Consider the following 16,893-nt stretch of genomic DNA (forward strand, 5'->3'; position numbering starts at 1 on the left):
TGATGAGGAATGCTTTGTATATACTGATTCACTAAATGAGAAGCATGGGCATGTTCAACTCAAATAAAATTAGCTGCCTTTTCTTAATCTTCAAAAAGCATTTGATACAGTGACCCTTAAGATTTTAACTACCAAACTGAACTACTTAATTGTCTTCTGCTGTCCATTTATTGCTATTCTTATGAATTTTTGCATCAGATTAAACAACTAAATCAAACCTGGTGATAATGTATCAGTAAAGGGGGTTGTAAAGGGTGGGGTTTATTCCATCTCCCATACTTTTTTCCTTAATTTAATAACACAAGCCCCAAAATTTAAACTTCCACGAGTTTGTCCTAGAATGAACAAATTATGTCACTAAGTGTCCTGACAATGCAGTTTCAGTGAATAAGAATCTGTTGGCACCATGCAGGGGGTCATGCCGACGCCCATGTCAGTATCTATATCAGTGTAAACTTTCCCAAAACATAATTCTGTTGGCGTATTTAGCGCAAGAAATTTTTATGCGCGGGCTAAATTGAAACCACTGTGATGATCGAGCGCGTACCTGGCCATAACCTCCTCTATTTTTTCGAAAAAATAGAGCAGGCTATGACCTGGCTCTCTTATGAGCCCGTTTCATATGTGCGGGTATACCTTGCTTTCGAAGCTTGCCGTCCCTCCTGTGCGCTACGAAGGAGCAAGTGACAACTTCGGAGCAGTACGCTGCCATCTACGCTACCTGCTCGGGTAGTTTCGGCCGTACACAGGCGAAACCGAAACTATATAGCGGGTGAGCGCAAATCGCCACGCTACATGCTGAATACGCGCCACGCACCGCCGCGGGTGTCACTCCTTTCATAATGTTCGGGAGCGCCCGGGAGGAATGGCTAGCGAAGCGATCGTACAACGTACACCCGTAATATATATGCCGCGCGCACTAAATTATCCTCGACCGAGAGGTTTCGTTTTCTGCCATGCGCGGCCTAAATTCATGTGCTAAAAGCGGGGACGATAATGGTGTTTCCAAAATTTAAACAACTGATATAGATATTATAATTGCGACCTCAGCAAACCTATAGCTGTTAGTGAATGAGGCGCTAGTGCGCATGACTAGTTAAAAAGTATTATCAGTTATATACCAGCACCTGCTTAATTAATTGTTATCGCACCGCATACACGGGCACAATTAAAAGCCTCCAGCCGAACCAACCCGTGAAACTGCATGTTAATTCTGCAATGCCCGCAGTCCCGGCATAGTTTCTTTTTTCACGACTCGCACCCGCAGCAGCGGAGGCTGCAACGAATTGCATGCCGCCCGTAAGCGTGTACGTGGCGTCGATCGGCATTGCAGTGCACCGTTGTGATCATTTAAGAGCCAACAGATCCCGTACGTCTTTGTTGGCCAGCGTGTATAAACGAACTGTCTGGCGACTCGAGCAGGGTAAGCCATGCTAATTCGACCAGGAGGCGACTTCGTGCCAGGAATTGCATGGTTACGATTTTATAGGTAGTCGAGATTGAATTGCGATGGCCCAGTGGAAGCTAGATGGAACGGGACTGCATGGCCATGTCACAAAAACGTAGCTGCCGCGGGCAAAACCAAGCACCCAACAACGCAACAGTGTCTTCTGCAGTCTCCCCCCCCTCCCTCCCCCGCTGTGCTGGTGCAGTTGGCGTACTCGACTTCTGTGTTCAAGGGTGTGGGATTCAATCCTGACTGGGGTGACTGCTTTTCGATGGGAGCGAATACTAACATGGCGCCCGCGTGTACTGCGCGGTACGGTAAAAACCCAGCTAGATGGTCGAAATTCTCGGAGCCTTCCACTATATGGCGTATCTCATAGCCTGATCGAGTTGCTTCGGGACCTCATAAACCAAACCAAACCATCTTTTGCAGTGCAGTTTAATTCGTCCCCCACGTACCCACCTCGCATACAGCATATGTAACGTGACTCATTCGAACATTTGACCTCGAGAGCTATTATTCGAACTGAAGTGGAAGGGCGAATTTTCATGTGGCACTTGATCTCAGTGCGTGGTTATGCATATGTTTGTTGCGAACATAAAATATGGAAAAAGAAGTAAATTTTTTTACTATATATTTTGCGCGGCCGGATTTACAAGCAATGGTATATCCAGCAGCCAAACGACCGTTTATATCGAACAATTTGTTCAAATTATTCCATGTTGGTCTCTAACAAATCCAGTGCATAAGATATGCATCAGAGTGAATGGCCGAACTTTCATCCTCTGATGTGCTCTTTATTCGCTTCGCCGGTTACGCGACTGCCATAGGGCTGTGCTGTAAACTAAACTCGATAAAATATTTTATTTATGTGCTCAATTAGTAGAGATGGCTTACCTGCTTATAGTGCAATAATCAGCGAAAATTGATGGCCATTAGCAACCAAACTGGAAAGGGGGTTGAATCCGTGCCGCGGAGGGCGTGGCGTTGCTAGGAGAATCGACGGCGAGGATGCGCCGGCCGACAGCTGCCAGTCGATGACCAGACGCATAGCATGCTTGGTTTGTAAAGGTGACCACTGCACAAGTGCTGCCGATACTTTACGTCGCAGTCGGCAAGAAAGAAGTGAAAGCGATTAAGTTGACTTACGTTGCACTCTCTCCAGGCGTTTTAATTGAGCAGTAGCCCGTCCATGTTTGGTGTCAGTGCTGCGTTTTCACTTTTAGTATCAACCAAGCAGCTCGATTAGACCACTATTAATTGTGCTTGAGGGAGTATATATGACAAACACTAAGTGACGACTAGATATATCAAATTTTCTTTATTAAAAATAGTAGTTGGCAGGGCCCTTACCTGCAGGTATACTTAAAGCCTGATAGCATCTGGTTTAAGCACCCTTCCATATATATTTCATGGAAATCAGGTTAAGCCCAGCTGAGTCCACTTAGAAAGGTACCCTCTCGCAAAACATGGCTTGCCAGTCGTCCTTGCATGATGGAAACTGGCAGCTTGAAATATGAAATCTATGTGTGCCAGGAGGAATTCTATGTAATATTAAGCATTGCAATACTTTGCTTGAAAGCATATGCTTTTTTTTTGCTCATTAGTTTCATTCACAGTGCACATATCCACTCAGAGACATTTACTCTATTTTCCTTTTCCAAAAGCTTGCTTCGTCCCTGACAGAGTACTGCCAAATTTTTCAGTTTTAAGCTAAGAAAATTTCTCACTGCAAAATTGGAAAGTGTGCCAAGTAATTAAGTAAGGCAACAATGCTATGCTTCAGAATACTCAGGCTACTGGAGGCATTAAGCTGAAAGTTTCATCATTAAAATCTTGTCAAACATGAGGATAGTCCGAAACTGAATTGATAAACTACTGATGTTAATACTGCATTTATGGTTCCAAAAATGGCTGGGATCACACGTGTATGCTGATGGTACAGTGTAGCAACTTTTGCTGCTATACGTACCTTAATTACTATTTCTCAATTTTTTGGAACGCTGTCATCTTGACAATGCTATTTTTTTAACTGCCAATTTTACTTACAATTACTGTGCCTAAAGGTTAAAGGTGTGGGAAAGGTTATACCAGAAACTGAAATACACATAAATTGAGCAAATGCAACAAATATTTTGGGGGCACTTCAGCACCGCTGTTAAGGAAAACATGCCACAGCATTTATGACTCCTGTATCCTCATCCCTGTACATTTAGTTGGCTACTTGTTGACTCACCAATCTTAGTTTGCACTTTTATCACACATACCAATTTGTAAAATTACTAATTACCACATTATGTAAATGAACTCCCAACTCGCACATCTGATTTGGGATTCTGAAAGGCAATGAGTTTTTCTCATGTCAAAGGAGCTGCTTGGGTAGGCAGCTGGACCATACCATGGTCCTCACATCACACAGACCAATCCATCCGGTCATACTATCTGCCACTCATCCTTGTCGCTCAAATTGCCTTTTTTGGTAAATATGGCCTTTTAAGCAGTCACATTAAATTAGCCGAGGGCTTCAACTATTGTTACATGTAAAGAATTACTGCACACGCTTTTTTTTATGCCCTTTTAGTATGCTGCCTCACCATCCCAGTAACATAGAGGCACAGCAATAGTGTATTAAGCGGGTATCCAAGGTTAGATCTAATCTCATTGCTACAAGCATGTCACCTCGCTATTGAACACAATTCACTTTGAAGGGCCAAGAGTTCAATATTTTAGTAAAGTGATTAGCACTGCCAAATGTTTAAGCATTACATGAGGTGACAGTATGGGTGTAAGTAAGCATTGCAATTAAGAAAGTTGCTGCTCATCTGCAAAATACTGAGTTAAACCAATCTTGTGCAATTCAACAAACACCACCCACTTTGCCATTTTATCATCAGTCCCTGTCTGCAGTTCGAAACATCTTCATTGGGCTTACCTCTAAAAATTGTCTACGAAACATATCTGTAAACTTTTCTTACTTCACTGGTTTTGCGGATTATTTCCAGTCTCAAAAGAAATAACAAATACATGTGGTTCTACGACACATAAAGTAAATACTTACCTTTCTAGGTAGGTTACAAAAGGGAAGTAATGCAGAAGGTAGGCAGTCTAAACATAAATGAGTGTGTCAACATGGTGTTTTGGCACTGGAGTGTTTATTACTCCAATCATGTGCGTTAATAATGAATGAAAAGGCACATAAGTAGGAATACTTTATTTTGACACAGAAGCTATGGGAAGCTATGGCCAACGTGTGTGTGTTGCCATTACGCTCGTAAGTGAAGTGCAGACTTGTGAGTACACTGTTGAGCCAGTAGCACAGGGAGCAGTCAACTTGGGCCAGGGAATGCCATGCTTTGAAAGGTGGGCAGCTGTTGTGATCTCTCGACTAGTATCAGTCACGTGCAGGATCGGCTGTCACGGGGCGAAAAAACAAAAGAATGCAAGCTCAGAACAATAACAAAACACCCAGAGCAACTCAGAGACGTACCAAATTGAAATAAAAAGATAACAGGACTGCAGACTATGCAGCAGCTCATATATTCCAATAGTGGATTTGCATATGGTCACTACACCCTCAAAAAGGAAAGGAGCACAAATGCTGAATTCATGACTCGTCAAAGGAACCAGACAAAAAGAAAAGTGTGCACCCTGTAGCATAGCTCAAGAATGAGAAAAGTCAAAACAACAAAAAGGTTACCCCAAGTAAGGCCAGTACTAGTGCTCTCTGCATGCGTGTGACAATGTATCACTGCAGTGTACATGCACAGCAGAAATGGACACCATAGGTGGTAAAGAACTGATATGAAGTTATCAACACTGGCCGCAGACATTAGAACAGACAGCTGATTGTGCTTTGGTAGGTTGCGAACATATAAATAAACGTTGAGACATCTTGAAAACCATGTGTGCACATTTTCATTTGCTGCTGCATCCAAGAAGTTTCGCTTGCACTGTTCATTAGACGACATGTGTTGCCCTCGGATTGTAGCGTTTGTCGACTACACAGCATGATTCCAGAATTGCGACTGACTCAGCTGTGAACATTTCATTTTTCTAAACTTGCGAAGTCCTTCCTATGGGCTGTGAAAAAGAATGAGGAACTGTTCCACCGAAATGTAGTCGCTGGCCCTCTATAACGCACATGATGGTAGCCATAAGTCATTTTGTGCCAAACAGTAATTTCCATACAAGTAACAAAAAGTTCTCAAACTATGTGACAGGACCATAGCTATTTACTTTGAGGGTGGCCACAGCAAACAGGCAAAAACTACAAGATGGCCAAATCCCTCACCGAACTACAGCACCACAACAGTTGCTACAATGCTAGCATCATAAAACCTCTGGCTGTCTTTGATATATGGTCCTCATCACAAATACACCAGTTCATGTTGTTAAGGAGGCTGTCCATGAGCATCATACTTCTCAAAGCAGCTAAAAAATGTTGCAAACAGAGACCAACACTTGACTTTAAGTGCAGTAGCAGCACTACTAACATTCAGTGTGTTAATGGAGTATAGACACCCTGAAACAGAGAAGACAAAAATTCAATTATAAATTATTTAGCGGTTGAAGATAAAAACCAGGTGATGATCTGTACAGAGTAATGTTTTGCATGTCATTAACAAGCAAAATGCGATCAAAATTAGGTGCATATGCTCCTGTAAGATGAAGTGCTGCACTGGCCTAGCCCAAGCAGTGCGAGTACCTCCAGCCAAAACGCTTTCAAGTGCCATCATCCATGAGATGGTTGCCCAATAGCAATCGGAATTTTCATAATGCAGCGTTCCTTATCTTCGGCCAGCATTTTTCACTCTTCCCCATGGATGAAACCCTTCCCAAAACTCCAAATTGAAGACATCAATTGAGTCATGCAGAATTGTCAATAATGACCTGAACCACAAACCAACTTGGAGAGGTGGAAGCAGGCTCGAGCACTTTGAAGCTATAAAACGGGAGTTTTGAAGCATTCAAATTGTTTTGGAGCACGTTTCTAAAGTCAAAAGATTTTATTAGCTGAATTTTTTATACCTGGCATACCAAAATAACCTATTTGATTCCTTTTTATTCAAAGATCAATGCATTGGTGAAAATACAAGACTAACAGGCAAAACATGTACAGATGTTTAAAATAACACAAATGACCTCAGAAACAATTTGGAACAAACTAGTAGAAAATGCAATGCTTGTTTCTATACTTGATGCCCGAACGATAAGTTTGACTAAAAACATGACTCTTTTAGCTTGAGAAATGTGGACTATACCACTATGATGTGCTCAAGCACCACTAGACTAGTTCGGAGTTCACATCAGTAAGCAGCACATTTCCACTCCCTATCTTGTGCATATAATTTTTTTCATCCCATGCCTGTTCTGATAAAATTTCCAAAGCACTGGTCAGTAATCCCTTCAGTAAGGATAGACTGCCCTCAAGGATAGCCCTTTCCTCCTTCAGATGCCCTACTCCATGGCTTTCTGTCAGTGGCTTCTCATGTTTTCGCTTGAGTGGCACCGGAGCTTCCTTAATTTTAACATGTTAATGATAGGCCCTCCATGCCTGCCCAACACTTGTAACATTTCTAATGATTGACACCTTCACGGTGTCACACCCATAATACTGTATGTTTTTGTCTGACGTATGTTCGACAAGCTTATTATTAACAAAGAGGTTCAATGAAATAGATCTACGACTGCCAGAAACGAGGCTCATGCTGGTCTGGCTTATGAGATTTAATGTCCCAAAGCAACACAGGCTATGAGAGGCTCATGCTCTTCTATTTAGCAGAAAAGGAAAAATATATAAAGGCCCTGTTACGACACAGGTATGCAAACGAACAGAATGAAATTGAGGAAAGCATATAATTAACTAATAAAAACAAAATCTGCATTGGTGATGAACGGTAATTAGCAGTGTATCTACTCTCAAATGAGAAAAAACTCATTGCAAACTAGGAAACAAACAAACAAAACAAGAAACATGCCACTGTTGAGGTCCGAGACCTCCACATTATGCATCCCATGCTTTACAAACTAGCTACAATAATGGCTGTGCAATCTTTTACTTTCAAGTTATTTATGTTGCATGTATCCCAACATAGACAGCGTTCACCAGTGCTAAACTAAACCACAGCAGCAGACGTGGGAATGCCCTGTAAATACAGCAACAAGATTAACGACTGGGCGAGTTGGTAATCATTCATTTTAAACCAGCCAAAAGACAAGAAACAGAGCAGCCAGACTCATCTCGTTCGCTTCTATTCTCTGTCTTATCCTTTGGCTGGTTTAAAATGAAATACAGCAAGTGCCAAGTAGAACATGATGTGGAGCATGGTGTCTGAAGAGTTGTGCATGAACGAGCCGCGCCGGCGCGGCACGCCACTGCTCGTAGTGTGCCCAACCTCCGACAGGCAGTGAGACTCACGGATTCGGGCAGTATGGCCAGTGTGACTCTTTCGTCTTCCCATGATAACTCTACACTGTTAGAAATTCGCTGAAAAAGAATGTATTAGTTTAGGCCGTTTACAGTCTCTAAACACACCACGAAATATGTCAGCTGTATTGCATTCCGCTTCTGCTTATTTTCCAATTTTTGACCAAATTTGATAAAACCTGGCATTCTGATTCGGTTTCTTGTACTGATTTCAAACATGCAACCATTTTTCCAACTGGCCAATTAGTTCAAGAAATAATGAAATTAATTGTTCATAATTTGCAGAAACAATGAAAAAATAACAGCACTACAAAAAAATTCACATGGACACTTTGCTAGGTACTAGAAAGCGTAATGAATACAATGTTAGGAGCATTTGTTTTTTTAACAAATATTAGCGATGTTATAGCAGTTCAAAGTTTTCAATTTTGCTCTAAATCAGACAGGAAGGCATTCACATTTGGAGCAGTGAATTCTGAACTGCTATAACATCGCTAATATTTGTTATACAAAAGTGCGCGTAACATTGTATTCGTTATGCTTTCTAGTACCTAGCAAAGTGTTCATGTGAATTTTTTGTAGTGTGGTTATTTTTTCATTGTTCCCGCAAATTATGAACAATTTCATTTTATCTTTTGAACTAATTGGCCAATTGGAAACAATTATATATTTGAAATCAGTGCAAGAAACTATATCAAAATACCAGGTTTTATCAAATTTGTTGAAAAACGCAGGAAAAATAGCTTCAAGAGCCATGTCGCCTGTTAAGGATGGCGACAACGAGACGAGCGCGAGAGCTGCCGCTTTCAACTATTGTGACAAGAATTCCCCACCGGAAAGGAACGCGGGGTGTTTGGCCAGACGGCGACAGCAGCCCAAGTCGGGCCATCGGGAAACAAAAAAGGTTCAAGTGAATCCCGGCGTCTTCCCGCCTGGGTCAGTACCCTCAAGCCGGCCACGCGGTCACCCCCTTAGTCTGGCCGACAGCGCGTAACGGCCCTTGCAACGCAGACGGTGTGGCCCAGACCAAAAGGCGCCGAGCTCCTCGCTAGTAATCTACACTGCGCTTTTTCAATTCGTCTTGCCGACGGCGCGCAGTGGCGCGTTCGACATGGTTCGACGCAGGAGCGCCCCCGACAATGGGACGCAGACAGACGCCGATCGACGCAGGTGTGTGCCAGACTGTGAGACGCCGGCAGTCAGTGAGCTCGTGTGCTGCCTTTTACACTGCCACAGCGGCTTCCTCCTTCCCCACCAAGTCTAAACTTTCGAGGGGGGCCTCCGGGAAAAAAAAAAAAGAAAAAAAAAAAAGAAAAAGTAATTGGACTTCTTGTGAGGAGGCTTTAATATTTAGACACCGCGTGCAGCAAGATATAACTGATTAAAATCTCGAGGAAATGCAAAGTAGCCAATTGCATGCGTATGTAGTCTTCACGCCATGCCAAAACGGCCGTTCGTCAAGCGTAGGTATCACCTCCGTCAAAGAAAGAGAAAGCCAATATTCTTCTCGAATTAATGTATCTGTGAACTGGAGGCGACGGTGGTAGAAGAAAGACAAGAAGCTCAGGCAGCGTGTCCGCCCTGTGGTGTGCAAGAGGTGCTGTTATATCATAGCTATATTTATCGCACCGCCGCCAGGGCCAGCATGTGTTCTGGCTGCAATGCTCTTCGCTGATTCTGCATGTAGAAGGTCCCCCCCCGCCTCCAATTTCCCCTTTCGAGAAAGATGGCGCCATTGCGGCAGCAAGACTGTATCTGTGGCTGAGGCGTCCCGAGTGTTGAACAGCAACCTTGGAAAAGGCCACACCTCATAAAGCGTTCAGACGTTGGCCCTTCCCAGTGGTTTGTATGAGGTTTCCAGTTCCTAGTCTCCAGTGGTATACAAAACTGATCATATGCGGAAGCACCTTATCGCAGACCAGACTGTCTGTGCTCGCTGATAGCTGAAACAGCCTCATCCAGCGCTATTCTAATTTATTAGGCGAACGCCACGCAGCACCACACTAGAGTAACCCGCACATGGCATTTTACGCTTTAAAACATGCAAGAGCGGTGTCTGACTGCTGCTCTTCAGTCACAGAGGGGGAGTAATTTCATATATTAGTTTGAATCGTCCAATGTGGCCGGCGCATGTCTAATTGTTTACGACATTAATCGACTCATTTAAACATTGTTCATTCAAGATTTATCTTATTTCAACGTCAAGGAGATTTCTAAACTCTATCAACCCTTTGCGGCTATTTCTGTTGTGAGACGTTCCAATCATCCAATCAACAGCTCAAAATGAAAACCATACCTATGTTTGGTTTTGAATTTTCTCACAACGAAAAAAAAAGAAAAAAAAAAAAAAAAGGGGGTCCCAAACCGGCTCAAGGTATGAGGACGCCGTAGCACAGGCGTGCGGATCACTTCGGCCACATGGGGTTCTTCAATGAAACTGTCATCTATAAGCATATGCCTGCCATGCTTTCAGCTCCGACCGAAATGCTGTCTCCCAATTAGGATCAAACTAGGGTATCCCAGCTCAGTACTCGAGAGCGTTAATGACTAAGCCACCGCGGTGTCGTAATAAGTAAATAAATAAGCTATGAAGACTAAACCTTTTTCTCGGAGCGTACCATGGTTATTTTATCCGTTTCGTTGCTGCGACGCCGCAGATGTGTATTTTACTCTGACAAAGTGACTATAAATCGGACACGGCTCTCTGTGTACAAGCCCGAATCTGGATTGGGCCCGCACGTTTAAGCCCACCCCGGGTCCAGCAAAAATGTTCATGAGTCGGCCCAGACGGCCCGTGGGCTGAGCCGCACCCGGCTTTTGAGCCGGCCCATGCCCAAGCAGTGTCGTGTGAAGCACGTGCTACCTTCACCTGACACTTCTACAGAAGGTCTGACGATCTTCTATTTTTTCGGTTCCTGGGGCTGCCTTTCAGTGGGTCGCTTTCTACTTTTCGAAGTCTGAAAGGTAGGCAAGGCCGGCAGAGAATATCGTGGGGACTGCTTCCTTTGCTAGCAACGCTTTGCAGCACATGCCCATTTAACTCTGTCATCCATGTTTTGGACACAAACCTGGGCTCCAAATGCTCCTCACAAACAGTAACTGTATAGCTCGGTCCTATCTTGGTATGCCGTCCGCAATAGCTGAAGCTGTTCGACATCTTTTCGCACCGAAAAAAGCTGACATTTTTCACTGCAGAATATGTAGCCTGTATCGCAGTGGAGAACAATGCACTTTTTTCCATATTACATTACAACTTAGAATATACCATGATCGAAGAAAGGCGTGGAGCGGGGGCGTCAGCGAAAATTGAGAACTGACTGTCATTCCTTGCAGCAACCAGCGAACCCGCGGCCACCAACAGTCAACGCAGCCTCTCTGCAGCCTACAGAAGTCAGCGCATCGGTATTGCCACTTACTGTTCGGTGCAGAGCAGCCCGCTCACGCACTTCTATTCTAACACCATGATGCGGAGGTTGTGGGTCCGGGCCGACCAGTGGCATATGGTAGTTTTTTGCTTGACAATTACCTCAGACAAACTCATTATGAAATATCTATTGATAGCCATGCCATTATGGGCATAGAGCAGCGGTCTCAAACTCATATTGCTACGTGGGCCGCATTGACAAAGCCTTTTCTCTCATGACCCAGGAGCCAGAAAACAACAAAACAGGAAACAAAGTACAATAAATAACGATAAAATGAACAAAAATAAGCAAAACTTCTTTTTTCCAGACCAAGCCCTTCCATTATTGCAAAAGAAAAGCAACGTGTGCTCCTTTCCGCTTGAATGCCGGACAAAAGCAGCTTCAGGATCGCTCGGAGAGAGGTACTGAAATGACATACCTGTTAATAAATACCACACTTATAATCCTCAGCAAGAAAAAGAAAAGCACACTTGGAAATAAAAGAAAAGGCAGGATGTCCGGCTCCTTGCTTTTGAAGGCATAGTGATGTCAAATGAAAGTTCATGCAGATTAAGTGGTCAACGCCTTATCAAAAATGAATGCATACTAACTGGGTACTAAGTCTGAGCTTATTTTAGTTCGAAATTAGGGCTGGTGGTAATGCTTTCAAAACGCCGGCTGAAAATTGAGCTGGGCAGACTGCATCATGCAGCTTCGCTGGCCGTGCTCCAAGACCCCTGGCATAAAAGGATCATCTCTGATGAGCGGAAAGAGACTGCCCGGCGCTGCTGTGCCAGAAGATGCAGGAGATGACAAAGCAAGTGAGTGCGAGGGCGTGCTCACAATTCTTGCTGCTACAGTGAGCCTTATTTGCTAGGCTGCTTTGATTAATGTGAAGCAACCCTGCCACAATCGGCTAGTAGGCATATCGGTGCCCAGAGAAACTGTCACTGTTTTTAGCTGCTCAACGGCCCTGATAGTAACCGAATAAATAAATAAAGTTCTTGCAGTAACTTTGTTACACGCACAAAAAAGCGACACAACCAATCTGTGCAGGAATACCATTCGTTAAAGAAGGCAGCTTTGCTAGTTTCTCACAGCGAATTGAGAAGACAATATAGCGTGGTTTGATCTTCCATCTCGTGCAAACATTTCTTTGTTTTTGGAGCTAGTCTGGTTTTCTTAGTCTGAATCAACTGTTACATTGCACACTGTTTGCGATGCATTAATTGCAGCTGAGGAAGAAAGGCTGCAAACTACAAGCTGGACACTGCAGCTGCAGGAAGCTGCAGGGATGCTTGCTTGTTCGATTCATTCATGCACTCTATGCAAACTGGTGACCTGCCCCGTGTAAAAGTTAAAACAAATGACCAGTCCCGGTGGCACAGCAATTGTTTTGAAATTAAGTACAGGGCTCACCTTGTGGCGTTGGAGCATAGGCTGCCTCCGCCTTTCATAGTCCCCTTTGTTCAGCCTCAGCAACCAGCAAGCCCATGATAGACTCCAAAACACATATCAGGAAGGTCCCTGCGTACCAAATATTAGACGTCAGCATATAAGCGATGTTTACACACACAAAAGAAATTAAGACAAGTACGTGTTGATGTAAACACAAGGCGAAATCGCTTACCTCACCGTAATTAGAAAGGGGCCTTGCATACATTTGACAGTGCGCAGTCATAAAATGAGGTATGAAATCATTATTCTACACCGCGTCATAGCAATGAGGGTCACACAAAGGGTCACGTCGCACAAATGGTTAGTACGTCGTGGTGCACCGAAACAAAAGCTTCCCACACAGGCCTGTGTGATCCTCGCCTTTCCTGCTTCTACGCGTTGTTTTGTCATGTCCTAGTATCTCCTTAAGTCCCTCCATCAGCTCAAAGACGTTACAATCATTAACTATTCATCCAGACCGCTGAGGAAAGCCTACCCAAGTTTCCCGCCGTTTTCAGGCGCACGCAAGACTGGTAGTCAGGCGTGTTTTACATGACTGAGACTTTCGTGCGGTTGGCCTAATAAACGGTATTTGACCGTATGTTCCTTGGTGTCGAACTACGTTGAGCTTTCGATTGAAACTTTCTACAATAAACCTTTGGGCCGTTCGGGCCCACTGCCGGCCAAGCAGGCTCAATGGTCGTCAACAGAACATTCGGGCGCAGGGAAGTTGAAAACTAAATGTAGAGTTCCAGACAACAGGCAATGACTCAATACATGCATACTGAAATATCTAAAAAATAGAAAAAATTGCTTACGTACCGTACAACACGAGAGCGCACGTCTGGCACGGCGACGCAGCTCCCACGGCTCCGACGACGACCAGCCATTCTGCTACTAAAAAAACAACCACCTACCCACAAAACAATAGCCGGACGTGACGTTTTTTTTAAACCGGATAAGACGTCATGGGTTGCAGCAAGCATTTTGCTCCTGCAACCCGGTTGCAGGAAGCATTTCGTTGCTGCAACCGGGTCGCAGCAGACGGCGCCATTGGAACGCACCCTCAGTATACCTACTATGGCTACAGTGTGGCCGCACGCATGGCATAGTGGGCACGCTTTTACTATGGTGGTTATACAGCCGTTGCCGAGGGGTGGTTAATGCCTTGATGTTTTTGTTTCGGCCTGATTGCAGCGTCGTATTGACTGCCTACTTTGGTAGTTAGCCGGCTTACGTGTCTGTTCTGGAGAGATGTCGGTGTACCACGACGAAGTCGAAATCGAAGACTTCGAGTACGACGAGGAGCTGGAGACGTATTTCTACCCGTGCCCATGCGGTGACAGATTCGAGATAACTAAGGTCAGTAGCAGGAAAAAAAACGAAAATTTTGCTTGTGTTCTGCACTTCACAGTGGTAGGATCTGCTGGAGTATCAGGTGGTAATGCTCTGTTGGAAGGAGTGCTAAACGCTTGTCACAGTCCAGGTTTCCGAGGTATTTATCAGGTGTACGCAAGCCATGTATTTAGCCAGACGTGATTGAAGGCGCATTTTATACGACGAAATAATAAATGCTTTAATATTAATTGCTGCTACATTCCCAGGAGGACCTGCTGAATGGTGAAGAGGTTGCCACATGTCCAAGCTGTTCGCTGCTGGTGAAGGTGATATACAATCAGGCGAGTATATTCTTCCAGCTATCATTTTAGAACAGTCTAAAGAGCAATCCAGGATGTGACACAGGTATTATGAATATCTTTATTTCTTTGTTTTATACATACACCGTTTGTCAAAAGTTGAGCCCGGTGGGTCTACTTCTGAGCCCTAATATGTCTCGTAATGCATTCCCAGGTTTCCAAACTTGCTGAAGGCAAGGAGGTTTTTCGTCCTACCCTCTCCAATGCCTACGATTTAAAAGCAAACCCTCAGGGCTCTGAACTTTTGACAAAGGCTGTATGTACCGTCTTTGCCAAAAGTAACCAGGCTGCTCCTAAGGCTGCCGGAGCAAGCGCGCGGCCGTGTGGCGGCGTTGCGCTCGCTGTGACTTATCGGTGCTCGTCAGCTCCGAGGGTAGAACAGCTGACGTAACTTTGCTCCTTCACTCTCGCCCGTTGGATGATAACAGCTGACGTAACTTTGCTCCTTCACTCTCGCCCGTTGGATGATGTGTGGGTTGCGGTTTCACGCGTGCGAAGCCTGGTTGTGCCCAGCGAGGGCGCTCAGTATAGCGACGGGGCTATTATCTCTTCTCGGCAACTGCGGAAAACAGAAAAGCAGGTGATAGTAGACACGGTGAGCTCATGTTCGTTTCCAGGACGAATATGTGCTAGATTTGCCAGACAATGCTGCTCTGAAATAAGGGTTCTGCGAATGAGAAAGCAGTCGTGCATATAATGGCTAAGCGTGAGGAAGCTTTCATTATCGTTTGTTACCTATACCAAAACGTACCTACAAGCAAATGCAAGAATTTGTTAGAATCAAACATTGATCTTATTTATACACAGCCTCCCCAAGGGACTAGCACAATTTCGCAAGCCTAAAAGAGAGATAAGGTGGCTTGGAAGGGTTCACAAGCTTTCCCATAACTTTGTACCGGAGTTACGGTCCGTAAAATTGCAGTACGCAAGGCACCTCGGAGAAAGCATGTTGAAATTTCAAGGTACGTTGTCGTTCTTTATGTACAGGCGCATAAAACACGCAGGAAATCGCAATTCTGCTGGCGTGTTTCAGTAGAGGATTGCAGAACACAAGCACGTATAATTACATAGCGAGAAACGCGAAATCTGCTTCAGGGTAGTTGCCGTGAAAAGCGAATAGCCCCGTCGCTATAGTGAGCGTCCTCGCTGGGCATAACCAAGCTTCGCACACGTGAAACCGCCGCCCGCACATCATACGCGCTTAGTTTTTATCATCCAACGAGCGACAGTGAGGGTGCGAAGTTGCGTCAGCTGTTGTACCCTCGGAGCTGACGAGCGCCGATAAGCCACAGGGAGCGCAACGCCGCCACACGGCCGCGCACTTGCTCCGCCAGCCTTCGCAGAAGCCTGGTTACTTTTGGCAAAGACGGTACATGCATGCGTATACATGTGTGAACTGACACAATGATGTGGTGCGAAATTTATCATATCCTTCATTTGTATGTTTCCTTACAGGAGGACTTTGTACGAGACAAAGATATGTTGACCAAAGCCGAAGAACCAGCCAAGATTCAAGCAACCAACTGAGAAGGTGCTCTAATGGACAGAACCACTACATGCTACTCGCGCAGAAGTATTTTGTTGGTTTGCAAAGATCAAACTTCAAAATGGGAACTTCTTCAAAAGCTTACAGAAGAAGCATGTTTGATTTCTTGTTTTGTATACTCTATTCGTAATTACAAACACCGAAGAAAAAAAAATTGCGTAGTGATTTGCATACACTGGCCACAGGTTTCAATATTTCTGCATTTGTAATGTTACAAGTGACCTTACCTGTGTATCATGCTGTCTGCCTGTTGTAAAGGCAGTTACTGTAATGTTCGCTGCAGTGACTGCCTTTCCAGCAGACATTTTATTGTTCGCTTACGTGGCTTATATAAATTGTATCATTGCTTCATCAACAAGCTGGGCCTACCGTGTTTATCTTATATCTTTCAGTTTCAATGAGTACAGTCATGCTAAAGCAAGGCCCAGTGCTACACAGTGAGTTTGTTGCCATGCAAAATCTTTTTCAAATGCCTTTGAAGCACTGATGCAGCGTAGGTATTTGGAATTCCATGCACACTCTCAGCTCTGAACTTGTTCATAAGCTGCTTTTCATAAAGCACAGAGCAGTCTGGATGACAGCATATTAAATGTCCAGGATAGGGCAGCAACTTAGCTGTACTTATCTTGCTTCAGTGCTCCACATATGTCAAGAATTCATTTTGTGGCAAAATTAAAGTCTGTAGAAACTTACAGAAAATATTTCAACGTAGCATTACTTTGCTTTCATTTCTGCTTGCACCAGATACCAACTGTGCATGTGCTGAACTAGGTTCTAGCAAAAATAACTAGCAGTACACAAATCATATGCAAAAAAAACCTATGAACATGAGTACCCTTCTTATTTGCCTGTCCCTTTTGTTCTTTGTGCGCAGTTATCTGGAAAGCACTTAGCTAAAGCAGTGCAGCCCTTGTGCGTCACTGTTCTCTTGCTCT

The 16,893-nt window shown here is 44.2% G+C and overlaps 1 protein-coding gene and 1 long non-coding RNA gene across 2 annotated transcripts; one reads left to right on the forward strand and one right to left on the reverse strand.

The window, feature by feature from the left end:
- Positions 1-4,643: 4,643 nt before the first annotated feature.
- On the reverse strand, positions 4,644-13,694 carry LOC146190276 (uncharacterized). The gene is made up of 3 exons (XR_014706530.1): positions 13,538-13,694; positions 12,698-12,805; positions 4,644-4,858 (listed from the first exon to the last, which is right to left on the reverse strand). It is a non-coding gene; the product is annotated as an uncharacterized LOC146190276 (long non-coding RNA).
- Positions 13,695-13,773: 79 nt separating this feature from the next.
- Positions 13,774-16,751, forward strand: Dph3 (Diphthamide biosynthesis 3). The gene is made up of 3 exons (XM_084600730.1): positions 13,774-14,077; positions 14,320-14,394; positions 15,868-16,751. The coding sequence occupies exons 1-3, from the start codon at positions 13,970-13,972 to the stop codon at positions 15,937-15,939; spliced, it is 255 nt and encodes an 84-aa protein (XP_084456856.1). The 5' UTR covers positions 13,774-13,969; the 3' UTR covers positions 15,940-16,751.
- Positions 16,752-16,893: the final 142 nt, after the last annotated feature.

Source organism: Amblyomma maculatum, chromosome 4 (assembly GCF_055883805.1).
Source record: "Amblyomma maculatum isolate TAMU_Amacu chromosome 4, ASM5588380v1, whole genome shotgun sequence".
Lineage (NCBI taxonomy): Eukaryota > Metazoa > Arthropoda > Arachnida > Ixodida > Ixodidae > Amblyomma > Amblyomma maculatum.

Excerpts from the sequence above, each read along its gene's own strand:
- Dph3 (XM_084600730.1), top strand. The coding sequence starts at position 13,970 with ATGTCGGTGTACCACGACGAAGTCGAAATCGAAGACTTCGAGTACGAC. Across the intron at positions 14,078-14,319 it reads ACAGATTCGAGATAACTAAG|GAGGACCTGCTGAATGGTGA; the intron begins GTCAGTAGCAGG and ends CTACATTCCCAG. Across the intron at positions 14,395-15,867 it reads TGAAGGTGATATACAATCAG|GAGGACTTTGTACGAGACAA; the intron begins GCGAGTATATTC and ends GTTTCCTTACAG.